The 19,357-nt window shown below is 49.4% G+C and overlaps 1 protein-coding gene across 9 annotated transcripts in view; it reads right to left on the bottom strand.

The window, feature by feature from the left end:
• The window catches only part of Nav1 (neuron navigator 1), a 257,270-nt gene that overhangs the window by 158,871 nt on the left and 79,042 nt on the right, over nt 1–19,357 (bottom strand). For all 9 annotated transcript variants that reach the window (XM_087906482.1, XM_087906487.1, XM_087906489.1 and 6 more), the window contains exon 3: nt 14,887–14,990. In XM_087906482.1, the coding sequence (XP_087762608.1) occupies nt 14,887–14,990 (104 nt within the window). The remainder of the gene's footprint in view (nt 1–14,886; nt 14,991–19,357) is intronic.

Here is a 19,357-nt window from a genome sequence, read left to right as displayed (position 1 = left end):
CATCCCAGGGCTGGATTGAGAGTCTTTCTAGGACAGGGACTGGAGCAGAGAGACCATGTCTAGCACCGTGCTGAGAATGGAGGTTACTGAGCAGAGACGTGTTTGACAAGAGCAGTGGACTTTCAGCTGGCCTTAGAGATCCAAAGAAAGATGGAAATGCTAGCCTCCAGGGAATACAAGGCAGACAAGCAGAACTTGGGGAAATAGCTTCGTCCCTGTGAAAATGAAGTGTCACACACGTTTATCTCAGGAAGGCAGGCATGGGTGTGCGTTCTAATTACAGGGGTGACAAGAGGCACTGCCTCCAAGGAGCGAGGGAAGAGAGCTGGGTGCAGAGATTGGCCAGGCAGCCAGTGAGTGCTCAGAGGCCCTAAATCCAGATCTTAGGAAGCTCAGAGGTAGAGTCAAGACTGTGAGTTAATGTAGGAAACAAGCAATTTGAAGCTGGCCAAAGGACTGTTGAGTAGCATCCCTGTAGAACATGACCAGGCATAGAGGTGGTCATAGGGCATGCAAATACTCAAGCTTCTACCTGAAATAAGCTCCTAGTTCAAGCAAGAGAAAGCACATCTCTGATCCCACAGACTACTTGTAATAGTGTCACAAACAATTGGAACTTGAGATCCTCCTGCCTCAGCCCTCTGAGAGCTTGGATTGTTGACATGCCATTTTTTTACTCTTATCCATTTGTCATTCAGTAATTTAATCAAGATTTTCCTGATTCAAACACATGGGAATGTTACCTTCTCTAAAAATTGCAATTTGGAAAAAGATACCTGTGGACTGATTTACCAAGTTCTCAGTTGTTGTTGATATTTTTCCCCTGTGTATAAATTCATCTCCGTCTTAGCTAACAAAATTGAACAATACTATGTCCATCTACTGATGTCTACTGCTGCAGCCAAAATGCCTGGCTTACCCTGAGCCCTCATCTCTGGTGTCCACATCTGTAGTACAGCCTTCAGCATTTCATGAAACCGTAGTCCACGTGTTGTTCTGTCCACCTGCATTTCCTTTGCTCCGGATGCCTACTGCCCCCGGGACCTGACCTTCCTTCCGCCATGGTTGTCTCATTCCCTCATTTGATATTTGGTGTGTTAGCTTAGTTCTTCCTCTTTTCTGTATCCTCTTTGTTCCTCCGTGCCTTCTCTCATGAGATAGCTTATTTCCCAAATCTCAAGCCCCTTTGCCTCCTTCAATAAACAGCCCCTGAAATTCTGTTTCTCTTTAGAAGAAGACAGAGCAGATAAAGGAAAGATTGCTCCTTCGAATTTTGGCTGAAACCTGTTCTTATGAGAAGAGAGGCACCACCCCTTCCTACCCTCTAAGTCTGGATCCCTCTCCCTCCCACACAGCACATCACCTGTCGGTTTCTGAGATGTAAAATACTATCTATGCACGATGTCGTGAATTAACTCACTGCCAGTCCCCCTCCCGTCTTTAAAGGGTCTTGCCATGGCCAGGTGGTGGTCCCTTTAAACACTAGCTTGGCATCTTGGAATGCTCCAAGGCTTCCTAATACCACCTCTACCTCTGTCTCACTCTTTTTTATTCTTTTCACATCCCCTGAGTCCAACCATCCTCTTCTGTAGTGAGAATGCTCTGCTGCCGTGGCAACAGCCATTCTGGCATCCGTCGATAAAGCGGCTACGTACAGAGCCTTTCCTATGGTGATTCCTGAAAAGAGGGAGTTCTGCCATGTCATACCATCCCCAAGATCAACCCTGAGCCCCTCCTACTCAGCCATTTCCTCCTTCACTACCCTGCAAAAATGCCGGGGCTCAAGTGGTTCATTGCATAGAGACCAGTGATCATCAAGGGATGATAAGATGAGGGAGAGAGTGGGCTGGGCAGACGGAGGGTGCTGATGATGTCAGTAACCTTCTGTGAGGTCCAGCTCCTGTCAGTTCCTACCGGAGAGGTGGGGGAAAGAGGCCGGTTTAGAATCATCATTTATATCTTCAGTTGCTCGATCTCCTAAAACAAGCACGAAACCCCTCTTCTGCCAGTTTCTGTACTGGAAATAGGTTATGTAATTTGACCATATTTGTTGACTAATATCTTGAGGCAATTTGAGGAATGAAGATGGAGGCACTGGGCCAGGGAAAGCCATGCTGTGGGACTTTACGTCCTCACACCCCCCATGACTGGAAATGATGCAACTCAGGATGAGGGGGTGGGGGTCTGGGGCTCTGCCTGGTGGGGTAGCGTTAGCAGAGCTGGAGGAAAGGCGGAAGAAGAGAGATGAAGGTAGAAATGAGAGCTAGACTGTTCCTGCCCTGATGACCTTGAAAGGTAACCTTGGGAGAAAGGACTGTGAGGGAGAGAGGAGTGGGCAGAGAAGTCCACACTTTGCTCCCCACATAGCACAGGACAGAGTTTGGGGGGAGCATCACTCTTGTTGCTGTGCCCTCACTTAGAATCTGGGGAACAAGGTTTAGAGACACAACCATGCGACTGCAAGCCTAGCCTACTTATCCTGGGCTGGGGCTGGGGCTGCCATCAACCACAATGAGTAGTGACAAGCTCTTTCTTTAGGGCGTTCTGGGCTCATCCTCCTGTGGCGAGCCTTCTTGCCACTTCCCCGAAAGGATTCTGACACCCCCATCTCTCTCTGTAGAATGTCCACTATCTGTTGCCCCCCCTACTTCATTCTACCAGGTCATTTCCCTATGTCACCCCACCCCTCAGTGGGGACTTCAAGATGTGGGCAAAGCCATGCTAGATGCTGTGGAAATAGCTGATATTTAAACACCAAGTCTCTAGAAAGCCCCCCCCCGCGCCCAATTGCTCATAATGGGTCAGGTCAGCCAGGATAGACGCTGGGGGATTTAGCAGAACACAAAATAAAACATGTGTGTCCTTGTGGAGTTTATATTCAAACGGGAAAGATAGCGAATTAGCTAGAGATGCCAGCTACTTGAAAGCACTAAGGAGGGGCCAGCAAGATAGCTCAGTGGCTAAGCAAACTTGCCACTAAGCTTGACAACCTTGGTTCCATTCCTGGAACCCACATGGCAGAGCTGACTCCTGAAAGTTGCCCTCTGAGCTCCCACAGACAAAATAAATAAAATGCGAAGGAGGAAAAAATGAAAATAAAAATTCCTGGTGTATTTGAAAGACAACGAGGAAGATAAAAGGTTGGAGAGAAAACAAAAGGGAAGCTGCAGAAAGTGGATGAGAGATGTAAGGGCAGGCGGGGCATGGAGGGCCTTGTAGGCCTCAAATAAGGGACTGGTTACTTGGAATAACACTGGCAGGTCAGGGAGAGACCCGCCTTCCCCTGGGGAAAGATCCCTTTGAGTCTTAGGTGGAGGCGCACTTTTGAGGTCATTGGCTGAAGTGGTAAATCCAGTGGAAAGATGGTGGCGGTGAGGGGGGTGGTCATGAAAAATGCTCAGCCATGGTATACACTGGAGCCGTTAGAACTCGCTCTTTGGCTAAATGTGGGTATGTGGGAGAGAAAGGGATCAGGACTGTTTCCCCCAAGGTTTTTGGCCCACACAACTCTTACATGGGAATTTCTCTATTTTTCTTTGTTTTTTGTTTTGGTTTGTTTGGTTATTGTTTTTCATGACACAGGGTTTCTCTGCATAGTCCTGGCTGTCCTGGAACTTGCTCTGTAGGCCATGCAGGCTTCGAACTCAGAGATCTGCCTGTTGTGTACCCCCACAGACTTTCTTTCGTTGTTGTTAAAATAAGTTCTCACCAGGCCAGCGCTGAACTTACTCTCCTCATGCTTTAATCTTTTCTGAATGCTGAGATTACATGCGTGTCATGAAACCCAGCTCCCCTCAACCCTTTGGGAAGGAGAATGCTGCTCCTTTAAGGATGGCACCCCAACTCTCCCCACAGTTCACTGCAGCCTCTGTCATGACTTCCTAACATCTCAGCTATCATTCATTTATTCGTGTTTCTCAAGAATCCATTTTTTTTTTTTGGTTGAACTTGTCCTCAAAGGCCATCAAAGTCCTGTGCGCACAGTGGGCTCTCAGGAATATTTGGTGAATGACGACTGATTAAATGAATGAATGCGTGACTCAGAACAGATGTGTGGGGCCTGTAAACAGGGGTGACCTCTCCGTACCCTGTGGTGAGAGACAGCACAGCTGGAGTGTGGAGTGGAAGCCAGGCCTCTGGGAGAGCAGCCCGGCAACATCTTTTCTCACTTCTCTGTAGCCCCAGGACAGGAGGAGGCCACTGACCCTGTCCTTGTCCCCTTCACAGGAAACTCTGTATCTTCAGGGAATGACCTTGGCACATCTAGCCATGAGGCGACTTCATGCCCCCAAACTTCTGTTGTATTCAGAGGTACGGGGGAGCTTTGCCGCACTTCGGAGTGGAAGGGGCAAGCATGTCTGAGGTGTTCTCACAGCCCAGTCTGTCTGGCACACATATTAGTACAAAACTAGGACCAGCGTCTACCATTTACTCTTGTGTGCATAGGAAAAGTTAATAACGGACACAGTGATGTCGCACAACACCCCGGCATGCTTGTACCTACAGGAAGTCCTCTTAGATTGGTTTACTCCCTGCCTACTAGGGAAAACGAGTCTTGGCAAGCTGAAAGCTGGTAACAGAACCAGGGTTCTAGACCTTAGTTAACCCTCACCCTGCCCCTGCCCTAATCCCAAGAGGACAGAAATGTGGATCAACCCTAAGCCGTGAACACTTTTCTTAGAACTCCCAGCGGCATGGGCTTCCCCTCCTCTGACAGGATAGGGCGGTGCATGGAGGGCCGGGAAGGCTTGGAGAAGAAAACCAAGTTATTTCTCGTCACACAAAGTGCCAGAACCTAAAGACAACTAGACATCTCCTTAAGTCTGGGGAGGCACTGACGCTCTTCCAGAGGTCTGTAGAACCTGAGGTAACAGAGGCTGAGGGCTGTTCAAGACAGCCTGCTCCAGATCTGGGGTGGAAGGGCAGAGGACAGGCCTCTCCTCCAGCCACAGGCTCCTTAGGGACCCCAGGGCTACAATGGCTGGGTCTTAGCAGACTCTAGCTCAGGGCTAGGCTGCTGTTGCTTGTTCTTGTCAGGTGTTCTGAGCCTCATGCCTGAGCGTGGGGCCTTTCTTCCTGGTGGCTGGTTCTCAGAGGGCTGTCCTGGAAGGGGAGTTGTGGGCTCAGGATCTGCAGGCATGGAGGCCCTCCTCCCCTCATAGCTACAGCTCTGTGATCCCCAAGTGGAGTTCTCTAACTTGGTGGTCTGGGTGGCCTTTCAGGAAGGACCATCCCAATCTCTGGGGCCTAGCTGCCACAGAGGCCTTGCTGACTAATATACAAGCTCTACACACAGCCCTGGCCTCGTCTTCTGGCAACTGTGCCCCCTCCTGCTCTCCTACTTGCCTCTGTCCAGATCTGATTCCACCCTTGTACCTTTGCTTTGCCTGGCCTTTCTCTGTACGCATTCAGGTCCAATGCATCTCGCAAGGCTTCCTTGCTCAGCCCTCCTTGACTGCCTCACACAACTTTGGGCCTTTTCTGCCTTCTGATTGTAGTTGAGGGCTCTGTAGTCCTATTCTGCTTACTTGCACCACAGGGCCAGATCCTCTTCCAACAACAATAAATTGAAAGCCTCCCGCGTAAGGCAGATGGTGATGACACACTGAGGCTTGCTGAACCGAGGGCAGCAGGTCCTACAGGAACTAGTACCGGGGCCCTCTTACATACATTATATAGTACCTTATTTCATAAACCCTGTGAGTCAGGGAGTCTCATTACATCATAAAACCTTCATATTTTGGAGAAAGAAACTTGCCCAAGACCATATTGGGGGTACCCGAGATAATGAGAGATCGAATACCACTCTGTTGTGGGGGGGACCATCCCATGGACAGAGGAAGTGGCATACAGTACAGCCGGTCTCTTCTCTCAGCTTCAACTCTGTCCTCCTCAATCCCAGTGACCCTAACAGACCCACAAGCTTGAAATTAGGATTTACCCTAATCTCTCATCTTGGGGGTCCTGGGTTCTCTTTTGGACTTGCTACATGGCGTTAGATTCCTGTTTTCTCTGTACCTCCACTGGTCCTGTAAATTAGGTAGGGCGAGAAGGTATGGAATCTCCACTTTCTCTGCTCTGAGGGATCCCAAAGGGAAAAGTAGGAAGAAATACCTAATATAGGGCACGCTGTCTGAAACTGTACTCATTTGAAACCACATCCCTTTGCTTCTCTGGTCAACTAGAAGTCCAGGTGTTTCCACATATTTGTGTCCAATACATCACTGTGGCAACTGTCCCCCCCCCCCCCCAGCTACATTGGTCCTTACACACTGAGCCTCAGATGAGCTCTGTACCACCTAGATTACATGGTCCACAGACCAAGATCAGCCTAGATTGGTTGTCATGGCAACTATGGGCATGAGCTAGGAAACTCCAGGCAAGCAAAGGGAGAGGAAAGTGGAGAGAGAGAGAGAGAGAGAGAGAGAGAGAGAGAGAGAGAGAGAGAGAATAAGAATATATTCAGTAGAAACAGGCAAACTACTTGTGTCTTTTTTTTTTTAATGGTCTAACCCAGAATCAAAGCAGATACTCCATGCAGAGTCTCACAGCGCTGAATCACAAGATTGCATGGGACCTTGGAGATAATCTTATGCAATATTTTCCCTCATGAACTAACTGACCTATTTGTAATAAACCCTATTGCCTCACTGAGGGCCAAACAAACCCCCCAAACAGAGGGAAAACACAAGGCCACAGCTGAGGTTGTCTTGCCAACCCATTTGATGACATCCTACCACAAAAAATAACTTTGTGATCTGTATCCATAGAAAGAGATTTAGGAGGCCAGTAGACCGAGTCACCAAATATCAGCCACATGTCCAGATAGTAGCCATTTGCCTCGGAGATAAAATATCCATTGGTTTATTCAGAAGGTTCTGGAGCTACAAACAGTTAAAGATAACTGTATGCATACAGAAACCATAACCCACTTTAACAGGATAGAGACACCTGGGTAAGCAATGCCCAGAGAGAAGCCGCTCCCACTCTGGCTGCTCTCGCTGGCCCACTGACACCTCTGTGCTTTATTAGAGCTTTTTGCTAGGTTTCTCACTAAGACACAGTGTTGAACAGAGGGCTGCCATGGATTCATATTTCGATTATTTTTAACCGGTATCACTGGCAATTACTTGGCACAGAAAAATAGCTCGGCAAATCCTAGAAATAGTTCCCGGAGCAGTGGGCGGGGCTTGCAGAGCCGAGAAGAGAACTTCACCTTCTCAGAACCTGCTTTATCTGCAGGAGCTTGCTGCCTCAGCACTTCCTCCTGCCTCCTCCGCATGAACCCAACCTCTGCAGCAGGAAGGATGCAGTGAGCTCACGATGTCCTGCTCCTGGCTGGACCGGTTTTGTATGGAGACTCAGGCTCCACATTCCCTGCTTCGGTCCCATGAGTTCTTCTTGGAAGTTCCCTTAGCTCTTTTACCCTGCAGAACACCCTAGTTCTACCCTCACTGGCAGTGAGATCCTTAAAAGAAGGTACAGCCTGGTGTGGTGGCTCACGTCTTTAGTTCCAACACTTGGGAGGCAAAGGCAGGCAGGTCTCTGTGAGTTCCAGGACAGCCTGGACTATCTACATAGCAAGTTCCTGACTGCCAGTGTTACATATTGAGACCCTGTCTCGAAAATCAAACAAAAGAAGGTATAGCCAGGTATTTCTTGATTTTTTTTCCTGTCCCAGGGCTTTTCCTGCTCTGGGATGAGTGACCTGGAACTCACTGGCCCTACCTTAGTTTTCTCTGAAGTCTGGGACTCCTGTCTGCTCGGGGCCACACACAGGATGGAAGACAGAGCCTACCATCCCGGCTCTTGTGTCTGTCACCTTAAGCGGGAGGTACCTGCCCTTGAGCTCTATCTGTATGAGTCTGCTGAGTAGCCAGCCTAAAGGGGGCAGAGCCAGGGACTCTAATCCTCTTGCCAAAGGGGTCATGTGGGATGTGGTTTCTGTGAGGTATTAGGCTTTCCAGAAAGATCACAGTATAGAAATACTAAGGAGACTGGGTAGCCTTCACTGGGCAAGACAGAGGCCAGTTTGGGGAAGATTCCTAAGAATCAGGACATCTCTTACGGTCAGGTCTTCTCCATGGACCACTGGCCCACAGTAGCTAACAGAGGTCTGGGTGTGTGTGTGTGTGTGTGTGTGTGTGTGTGAGCTGAAGCACTGTCTACAGTTAGAGAGTGAATCTCCCTACAGCCATCAGGATGAAGGCAAGTCCGAGATAGACAGGATCTGGGATGAGGACAGGGGTGTCATCCCCAGGAACAGCACAGAGGAAAGTCTGTCGCTAACTCATCTGCTCTCTATTCATATTTCAGGAGCAAGAACTCCAGATGAAGAGGGATGGCCCGAGACTACTTGTGGTAGTGTCAACTTGACAAAAACCTGGAATCCCCTGGGAGACAGGCCTCTGGACATACCCACGGGTCTGGAAGACCCACCTTCATTGTGGGCAGGAGCTCCTGGACTGTATAGGGAGCTGGAAGGGAGGGCTAAGCACAAGCCTGCAGGCATTCATCGCTCTCCAGTAACTGCTTCCACTCCTGATGGCTCAGCTTCTCCGCCCTGATCAGCTGTAACCCTCAACTGTGGCCCTACTGTTGCTTGTTATTTCAGGGGTGTCATGAGGCTAGAGCTCTGCCCCTCATCGCTGGGGGACAGGACACAAAGCCAGAGCTGAAACATCTCCAGGATGCTCTGCGGAACCTGGGCAGCTGCCCAGGCTCTGTGCCGAGCAGCTCCCAACAGCATTGGAAACCCCACGTCAACAAATATCTAACTATACCTCCTTTGGTTTTGTTTTTTTGAGACAGAGTCTCAATATGTAGCACTGGCTAGAGGCTTTTGCCTATTTTGCTCAAACTTCTAAAACGTACCTGGCACACAGTATGTGTTTAATTAAAAGATTGATATTGAACACGAATTCCTCCTAGAGTTGGGCAGGCCGAGGCTTTGGTTTCCTTAGTGCAGCAGAAAACAGGGAAACCAGGCACTCTCAACCCTATGTGTTGTAGTTGGAAAACTCAAAGTGGCAAATGCTGTGTAGAGCTACTCACACACCTGCAGGAGGCGGAACGTGGGGCGGGTCTGGCCCAGGGCAACCGTGGCAAAGGGGACTTCCGGCTGCCCAGCCTCTGCAGTTCTTGATATTTGCTAAAATTGTTCCTACTGGGTTCAATTTACTCTGGAGATAAATCTCATTGCCAGCCAAACGCCGTCAGGAGGAGTCACTCAGTCTTCTCGCTCCCCACTCCCTGCTCCCTCTCTTTCTATTTCAGTCCCTTCTGGCAGCATACCTCAGATGACCTCCCTCCTCCAGCCTCTTCCTTTGAGTCCCTCACAGAGCCTGGCTCAGTTATATTAGCCCTCCCACTGCTTCTCCCTCAGGCACTGCCCCCTCTCTGGGCTGGACACATCTTCACGGAGGTCATAGCAGGCATGGCTAAGGGTGTGGCCACCAAAGACTGGGCTGCCTGAGTTCAAACCTTGAATGGACCAAGTTGGGTGAATCATTTAACTGCTCTGTGCCACAGTTTCCCCATCTGTAAGGTGGGGTGATGAGGACAGTTTTCTTGATAACGAATGCATTTTTATATGAGCATATATTAAATAATAGCTCTGCGTCAGGCTCTCTTCTACGAAGTTTTCCTGTGGAAGCACTTAATTCCCACAAGCCCCTAGGGGAAGGTGTATTTATTAATTCATTCATTTATTTAAAACTGTTTTAAAAAAAAACATGGTCTCTTATAGCCCCCGCTGGCCTTGAACTCACTCTTTAGGCAAGGATGACCTTGAACTCCCAATCTTCCTGAAAGTACAGGTGTGAGCCACTATGCCCAGCTGCAAAGAGTATCTCCATTATTATTACAACCGAGGTAACAGAGGCACAGAGAGATTTAGTATCTTCTCCCATATTGTGCAACCAGAGTGGGGAGCTGAGAGGCAAGCTGTGGAGCCAGGCTCCAGGCCTCGTGCAGTTGTTGGAAGGATTAAATATGCTTATAACAATGCCTGCTTTACAGAAAGCCACAATAAGTGTCAGCTGCCGCTACAAGTGTTATGCCCTCCTACCCCAACTCTTGGAAGCCTGCTTGGTCCCAGATGGCTGTTGTGTTTATGTAAACAGCCCCTTTCTGAGCACGAGCCACACTGCAGCCTCCTCTGCCCCATTAGGGACACAGCCCTGCAGTACAACAGATAGCATCCACTCCATACTTGCTCTGTTTTCTGGTCAATTGTCTGCACGTCTCTCTCCACGGATGGCTGGGACATCCGGCTTATCCTGGCTGAGAAGTCCCCAGAGGACAGGAAACGCAGCAGTGTGAACTCAGCATGAAATGAAGTGGGTCTAGAGTGCCAGTGGTGCCAGCGGCATCCCGGGGCCTGCTAGAATCGAGGGACCCTGTTTCCTTCCCTGCCACTTGGCCGGGGTCTACAGCGATTGGGCTGAACTTGGACCATGTGCAGTTACCACAGTGAGTCCTGGTGACAGATGGAAAGGAAAGGGGATGAGAGGAGAAGGGCATGACCTGCAGACAAGCAGGGCTCAAATCCTGACAGAGCCTGGAGCTGCCAATCTTCAGACAGGTTTTAGAGCCTCTCAGAGCCTGAGGTTTTTCCTTTCTAACAGAAGTAAGACCATTGTTTAAGAGCCACACTGTGTTCACAAAGAACTTTGTGTAAGGAGCACCTCGTGTGTGCATACACATAGTAGGCTTTGATAAATGGTGGCCATCTTTATCGCTTGGCCACCTTAGCATTTGGGGAATTGGGGGGCAACAGTGCTAGTTTAAGTCCATCTGCTGATTCATCATCAGTCCTGAGCCTAAGGCTGATCCCTCCTCAGGGAGAATGAGGCCAAGGTCGAGGGAACAACAAGGTCTACTGGAGCTTTTACTCATTGTGTTCTTTGACGCTTGCTCTCGCCTCTGTGCTGCAGCCATGAGCTCAGAACAACCTCTTCACGCTCTCCCCGAGAGCACGGCACTCAAACCTCACTCTTACTCCAGACGAAGCCCTAGCAGATATGCCGCGTTTCTTAGAACGAGCACTCTGTGTTCCTGTCCATGAGACATGAACTTGCGGCTTAAAGACAGAGTCTGCTCATCAAGGGAAAAGACAAGGACCAGAAGTAAACTCTCCCAGCCGGAGGCCAACTGCACAGTCCTCTCCTGGTCTATGTGTTTATCAACCCTCACATGAGAAGGAGGCGGAGAGGAGGCTCTGGCTGGTTCCCCAGTGACATGTGTTTCTATAGAGAAGATCCCTTCAGTGTGTGTCCACTTAGCACTCATTCAAACGTGCCACAAAGTGGAAGTAATTAAGGAATCCGTGTAAACCTCAAGGCAACCCTTTCTAGTCCTGTACACAGCCTCACTCACACATGTGGCCATGTGGCAGAGCCAGCCCTGGTTTCCTTGCCTCTTCAAATTAAGATCTGATGATGACTTTGCAGAGAGAGCCGGCGCTGAGTGTGAGCAGAGGGGCTCAATGCCAAGTTGTCCCTGGAAGAGCCAGGGGGACCCTGGGATAGTCAGGGAACGCACAAAAGCACCTGTGGACTGGAGTCTTAGACTCTTGCCCCCAGGGCCAAAGCAGAAGGAACAGCTGGCTGTGGATAGTCTTTGGCACACATAAAGGCCATTCCCAACACCCCAGCATGGTGGCAAGACATCATGGGAAAATTTCTTCTTGCTATATAAAGATTATAAAGTGTTCATTTGGACTCTGTTCCAGGCAGAAAGAACTCTTTGGCATTCTCCTTCTCTCTCCCTTCTAGGACCCTGCACCTCCCCCATGCTTATGAGAAGAGCAGAGAAAGACTGGTGAATTCTACTCAGTTGGGAAAGGAAACCTGGCTCACAGGGGAGGCATGGGCAACAGACTGCTCACTCTGGATTCCTAGCTCATCAAACAGGAAATTCACCAACAGTCTGAGCCTAAAGGAAAGTATCCTATTTCCCATATATTAGTATTAAATCTGATTAAAATTAGTATTAAATCTGATTTAAATTAGTATTAAAATCAGGAAATAGCCTGGAGATGATGGTGCATACCTTTAATCCCAGCACTTAGGAAGCAAAGGCAGGGGGATCTCTGAGTTTGAGGGTGACCTGGTCTACATAGTGAGTTCTGGGACAGCCAAAGCTACACAGCAAAACCCTGTCTCAAAACGAAAACAAAAACAAAAGAAGTAGTAGCAATGAACCCACTGTCCCATGTGAAGTGGGGGTCTACTGCAGCCTGCTTTATGCAGATCTGATACAGTCAACTGCTTTGTCAACAGGTATGGGCAGGACATTGGGTGGGACTTCAGGGACACCAACAACTACTCTGAAAGGGTTTGCAGAGTCACCCCTATACTGTGAGCTCCTTGAGAGCAGATCAAAGCCCTCCCCCCCCTTCTTCTGCAGTGCCAGGAGTGTTTGGCACAGAGCAAATGCTCAGTGGGCTCTTGCTGACTGAGTAGAGAACGCACGAGTGAGAGACTCAAGAAATGTCCAGAGTGAGTTCAGAAGCAAAAGTGCAAAACAGAGCGGAAACTTTATGGTTGCCTTTCTTCCTCTCCTCCCTGTCTTCTTCAAGCTCAGTAAAGCCTAGGGCCCCTCACAAAGGAGGCATATCCTAACTCTCTCCCCATCATTCATCCATCAAAGAGCTCAGGGGATCCTCAGCAGAGATGTGCCTGTCACCATGACAACCAGCGAGGACCACAACACAGGCAGCACCGTGAACCTTGATCCCCTTCCCTTGGTATCTTGGGGGAGATTGGTGCTTCCCATTGTTCTGTGTGAAGCCTACCTCTAAAGTTCAAGACTTCTTGCCTCCCCACACACGGACCCCCTAACCTGGGATCTGGAGGACCATTTTCACATCTGACTGGTAAGGGTGCTCTCCAAGATCGCAAGTCCAAGGGTTCCTAGTGTCAGCCTTGCAGCAGACATGGAAAGCAAAAGTCCTCTTCCCAGCTCATGGGGTCATAATTAGGAAGGAGCGCCTGGCTAGGTGGATGGAGATCATTAGCCTAACAATGTGGTATACACATAAGGAAGCCATTACGCTAACAAAACTGCAAATGTAAAAATAGAGCCGCACATAGTTTCCTGGTTACCGCATTCTATTCTGATGCTTTGTCAGCGCCTGTGAAATTCAGTTCGCTTTTGTCCCCTGCCGTGCCCTGCTCCCACTGCATGTGTGCTATTGTGGGAGGAGATGGTTACCCTTTAAATGCCCGGCCTTGCCCCAGGACTGTCCTCTGCAAGGCCTGCTGTAGGAAGTGAGTGCGGCGGTCCTGCTGTTGAGCTCTCCAGAGATGGCTCCAAAGGGCCAGTTCACCTTCCCACCAGCCCAACGGGGAAGACATGGTGACGTGCTATCACTGCCAAATGATGTCAAGGCCAGGCTGTGAGCTAACCTCACATTTTGCCCACTGGAGCACAGCACAGAGATGAAGCTATAAGACCAACTTCTGGACAGGCTTGGGCTTTCTAAGCAAGTTCATTACGGACTGATGGTGTCAGGGGTATAGCGTTTGTCTGGTGTGCACAGGCCCCTGGGTTTACTCCTCAGCACCGCAAGCAAAATCAAGTTTATTGTTTTGCCAGAGCAAATTTCCCCTGGCCTAGGAAGCTGACAGATAGAGTATGTTCCCCAGGTGTGCTGCCATGTGTAGTTTGGTGCATACGCTGCTGAATTCTACGGTTTATTTTTATTTTTTAATATTGCTAGGAAATCAATCAACACATAGACCTAAATGCTATGCAGAGTTTAGAATATGACTCTCTTAGGTCCTAGCCAGTAGGTCACTAGGCACTTGGTTATTCGTTTATAATGCGCTCATCCAGGGACACTGGACACCCGAGGACATAACTTGGAAGAGGCAGGCACATTACTGAATCTGAATTCAAGGGTCTGCTCGGTCAGTCTGGGGTCTTTGCGTTTGTTAGCAGCATATGTGCTCTGGGTGACACTGTGACTGCAGGGTGACACATGGAAGGAGACAGCTGTGGGAGTGGCTTATTATCAAGAGTGTTTCTGGGCATGAAGCAGGGGTCAGGCAGCTGGGCAGGTAGCTATGGACTGCCACCTGGGCTCCCCGCACCTTCGCATTGAACTTGGGCTTCACCACAACCTGGCTGTCACTCTCCCAGCTTGTCACCTTTCTATTGTGATCTCCCTGTGACACACACAGAGATTCTCACAATCTGAGCACTGGACACACATGACAGTGACCCCCTCATGGCCACCTTCCTAGCCTGACCCTGAGGTGCTCTTGGACTTGACAGCTTTACCCTGAGCTGAGTCAAGCATGGAAGAAATTATCAGGGCAGTTCACAGGTTGGTATCTTATTGTCATGAGACAGTCCTGAGGGCCGAGGAGATGGCTCTGCAGGTAAAGGCATTTGTTATCAAGGCTGATGGTCTGAGATCAATCCTGGAACTCATATGATGGAAGGAGAGGACCAATTCTTACAAGTTGTCCTCTGACCTCCACATGTGCCCTGACACCTGTATACACACACACATACACACACACACACACACCTCTAATTTTTGAAAAATATAGGGCTGACTTGGTGCTAACTTGATCTTCATAGCAAGTTCCAGTCCAGCTAGAGTTACATAGCAGAACTCTGCTTCAAAAAAATAAACTAAAGATAAACATTTTTTTAAAAAAGAGATAGATCCAAGATGGATGTGGTGGCATTACCCAGCACTGGAGAATGACAGGTCTGAGACCAGCTTGGACTCCTTAGTGAGGTCCTGTCACAAAACGTAGAAAAGAAACAGGTCCCTAGGCCCAGGCCACTTCTGTCCCTTGGAGATAAGGAGAGCCCAGACAGCGATGGGCTCGTATGTAGGAAGTCTTCCCCAGGCATGGTACTTACCCATGCAGGACAAGCTGTCCTCAGTCCTGTTAGTGGGGCTGGTGTATCCATCAAGGGTCCAACTTTCCTGAGGAACGGGGCCAGGCTCCTGGTCCGTCTGCAACCTGTGGGGCCGAGAAAGAAAGGTAACTCATGTCTTCAAAGTCCTTCTATGGGCTAGGCAAACTCCTTTTGAGCTCTCATCTACCATGCTCTAAGCTCTCTGGGCCAACCCCTCCTGGGGACATATGTACATGCAGACACTCCAGCAAGCAGCAGAGCTGGGCCAGGAAGGAGTCCCTGAGGGCACTGAAATGTTCAACATCTGTTGCCCTTTGTTGCCCAGCAGCACACATCATTCACAGAGCAGAAAGATACCCCTGCATCTCAAGCCTGGGTTCCTCTGTCCTGCTGTGATTCTTGCCCTTAGGATGCTCATGTTTGCGCAGCAGAAAGCATACCCGCGGGGAAGGGCTGTCTCTGGCGTTGAAACCACTGACTCCTGGTACTCAGAGGGCATTTGGTTTTTGTGGAATTGCTCACCTCAAGCAACACTAGGTCAGGAAAGGAGGGGTAGGCTCAGCCTGAGTCACAATGACTCCCGGGAGGGCAAGCCCATGCTAGATCCATGGTGCCAACAGGAAGGAAGGGTGAGGTCTCTGGACACTGGCTACCAAGTGTACAGACCTCAGAACTCAGCCCCAACCGTACAATTGCTCCAGGAACAAAGGCTGTGGGAGCTCTCCTTACATGCAATTACCCTGGGCTCAGAGCAGTCCCGCCTACCCCCATATCCCCGCCCAATGTCGCCAGCTAAATGGACCCTTTGGCAGCTTGGCAGGAGGGGGAAGGGAGGACTGTGCAGACAAGAGGGGAAATTGACAGGCTGGGCCAGGGGACCCTGGGAGTCTCTAGTGCTGCTGCAATTTGTCTTTTAGGTTTTCACTTTTTCCAATACCTCTGCGTCTGGGACTGTGGATCCATCTCTGCCATGAGCTCACTGTGTAACCCAAGCAAGCGTCTTCCCCTCTCTGGGCCTGGTTTTCATCAGGACCAGGAGTGATGACCTCTGAAAGGCCAGGCTGAAATTGCTTACTGGGTTTGCAGCAGGGGTTTGTGGCTATTGCTGCCTCTCTCTGAGCGATCTGGGCAGCGCTGAGGTGTTGTATGCCTGCCACCCTCAGATGGACGCTGGGTACAAGGCAGGGTAGGAGTAAACTGAGAAAGCAGGAAGTCTCGTTCTGCTGGCCCCTGGAAGGTGTTGATATAAGGGGGACACTCATCTTATTCAAGTGTACAACAGTCAAGGGGACAGGGAGAAATGAAACAGTTGTTTTCCTGGAGAAAAAAATCAGAATGGACAGGCAACATACTGTTGTGAAAATGATAGGATAGTCTACTGAGGTGAGGGAATTCTATATAATATATGAAAGTTTTCACTGATAGTATCATATAGAAGCAGCGTCTGACTTGGAGGAGGCAGGTGCTGACCAGCTCTGAAACCACGATGGTTTACTGTCACAAGTCTACTGTGGCATTGTGTCACAACGACGGGTAAGAATGAACCATCTGTCCGCACCAGTATCCCCAAACCAAGGAGCATGAAGGAAGGTGGCCTTTGCCTCTCTGCTATTAGTAGGCTCTGCACATGAGTCTGTACCTGTCTCTATTCCCTATATATGCCAGGGCTTGTCTCACTTCTCAGCCCGAAAGGACAGGGCAACTTAGGCCAGAAGTCAGAGGGAGGCTGAACCAGAGAAGAGGAAAACCACAGTGGTGACCTCAGTGTCCCCACTCTCCTGACACCTTTAGCCAGCCATCCGTCCTTAACTAAAGTCTGCTGCAAGACTGGCCCGCGGATGGAAGGCATGCACGATCAGTGGAAGACAGTGCCTGGTGCGGGAAAGATGTACGATGACGATGCAGGCACGTTGGTCCTTTTACAGAAACGTATCGGGAGTAAGGGAAACTGTGATGGAACTGGACGTGGGAGACCAGAAACTGGATTGGCCAGAGGGACATGCTGCCTTCTGGGGCCCAAAAAGAAAGGGCATCAAGAGGAGATGGGAGGTGGCAGGCAGTTGAGTGTCACCGGGTTGACCACACCCAGGATTTTGAAAAGATATAGTTGGGAGGTTGGGGCAAAGTGAAAGATGGATAATGGATTTGTTCCCCAGGCGAGGCTGGAGACAGGAGGAGGAAATCCATTAACCTCTGCTTCTAAATACACCTGAGGTTCTACAACAGCCCAAGGTATTGGGGGTGGAGGGTAGATTTCCACGAAAACAGGATGTCTATGGATTCTAGGGAACAGATGGCACCTCCTTGGCTGTAGAGCTTAGATGAGTGGCCTAGCCAAGCTCTTGGCAGAGTTTGTCCATGGCAGCAGCTCTCGGCCGTGCAGGGTGTGCGGAGATCCAGCCCATCTGCCTACAGCATGCCGGGGTATCCTCCATCCAAATCTTACTCCTGCTGTGACCCATCCTCCAACCACCACTGATGGCCTGGGAAGTGCAAGGTCTAAGGGTGAGCGGTGAGGACACTGCTTCCCCGAGGTGCAACAATCCCATTTCTGTTTAAAATGCAAGCATGCAGTCAATGTGTGCTGAGTGCTGGAAACACCGCTCTGTTTAAGTTGCGTTAAGATGTTCAGAGGGAAATATTCCGACCTCTTTGAAAAACGCCAGACTGTAAATATACCAGGGGACCTGTACGGTGGATAATATAAAACCTGAGACTACTTAATACCTTGACACTTTTCCCCAAAGAATGAATTCAAAATGAAGGGACTCAGGTAGGAAAAGGAAGTCGTAGTCACCCGGGAGGCGTTTAGCTGTTAGGGAAAAGGCCATTCCAAAGAAGGCAGGGGCTGGAGTGTGGCTCAGGAGCAGAGTCCTTGCCCAGCATGCAGGTGGCTGTGGGTTCAACCCCCAGCAAATGGGAAACAAAAGGAACACCTTCCATGTGTCTGTGTTTCTTGATTTAGCTTTAGCTTCAGACTCTCAGCAGAGAAAGAAAAGGGACAGATGTGACCACCCCTCTGTGCATTGAGTAGATAGGAACAGTTGGGCCAAAGGGCTCACCTGGCTAAGGACTCCTGGGCTGTGGAATTTGCTGGGATCCTGCAGTAATATAACTCCCTGCCTTATTGTCAGCCTTTCTCGCTGTCTGAAAAGTCTTCCTATCCAGCCTCAAATCTGTCTTGAGCTAATTCCTGGCCACCATGCCACTGAGTCAGCTCTTTGGAGCTGCCCCAAGCAAACTAATTCATCTAACAACGTGACAGCCTTTCCCATATTTGAGAACAGCTCACAGACCATCCAAGCAAGCTAACTTCTTCGCTTCCTCTAATTATTCTTTAAACACCTTTGTGGGACTCCTCGCCAATCTGCCGACCCTTTTCTAAATGTGTTTTGGTGTGCCGATGTCCTTTTAAACCCTGGTGCTCATAACTGCATGCAGCACTGCAAATGAGGCCTGACCACATGCAGAATATAGTGGATATTAACTTCCTTGTCCAGACCCCAACACTTACTCCTGTGATATAAAGTTGCACACAATTGCTTAGAGATCTCTATACATGTGAGTTGATCTCTAGTGAAGGGTTTTACTCGTAGGGCCCTGGCCTTCAGCTGCTCTGATGTCTCAGAGGTCCCCAGTACCCAGGGGCTAATGCACAAGCTTTTATATACCCCAAAATGCAAACTGGCAACTACTTCTATATTTGTATGGGAGTGGGGAAAACTCAGGAAGTGAGTATGGTCAGGAAGGGGTTTAGTTTGCATTCGGGCATTTCTATTTATTTATTTATTTATTTATTTATTTATTTATTTATTTCAAGACAGGGTTTCTCTGTAGCTTTGGAGACTGTCCTGGCACTAGCTCTTGTAGACCAGGTTAGCCTTGAGCTCACAGCGATCTGCTTGCCTCTGTCTCCCGAATGCTGGGATTAAAGGCGTGTGCCACCACCACCTGGCTGCATTCGGGCCTTTCTAACCTACATAATGATTAGTAATTAAAATTTAGTTTACTCAATGTGGTCATGTTAGTAAAGAGTTATTTTTACTTAAAATAGTAGTTGGCTAAATGTTATTCCACGTACCCGGTTTGCCACGACTGAAAGCTAGAGAGGCTGGCATGTTGGCCACACTGCTGTGAGCACACGGCCACTGCCAATGACAACAGCACCTACGTAGCGATTTAAGAAGTCTTACTGACTGCCAATACACCATGCACATAAACAGGCACAAGGCCGTGCGACAAGCGGTGCAAACAACGAGAGAAAGGGAGATGGACAGACAGACACAGAAGCGCTATGAGAACAGCACAGGGAAGCAGTTATGGCTTTGCTCAAACTACCGAAGACTCAGCACTCAAGACACCACTTTGTCTAACACACAGTGGTGGCAAACGGCCTACACAAACTTGGCAAGTCAAAAGCACCCGCTGACCCTCCTGCCTGTGTATCGGGTGCTTAGGCATCTTTAATACC

The sequence above is a fragment of the Myodes glareolus genome, chromosome 5, assembly GCF_982192425.1.
Source record: "Myodes glareolus chromosome 5, mMyoGla1.1, whole genome shotgun sequence".
In the NCBI taxonomy this organism is placed as follows: domain Eukaryota; kingdom Metazoa; phylum Chordata; class Mammalia; order Rodentia; family Cricetidae; genus Myodes; species Myodes glareolus.
Note: the sequence above shows the minus strand (reverse complement) of the source record. Positions and strands in the feature narration are given on the sequence as shown.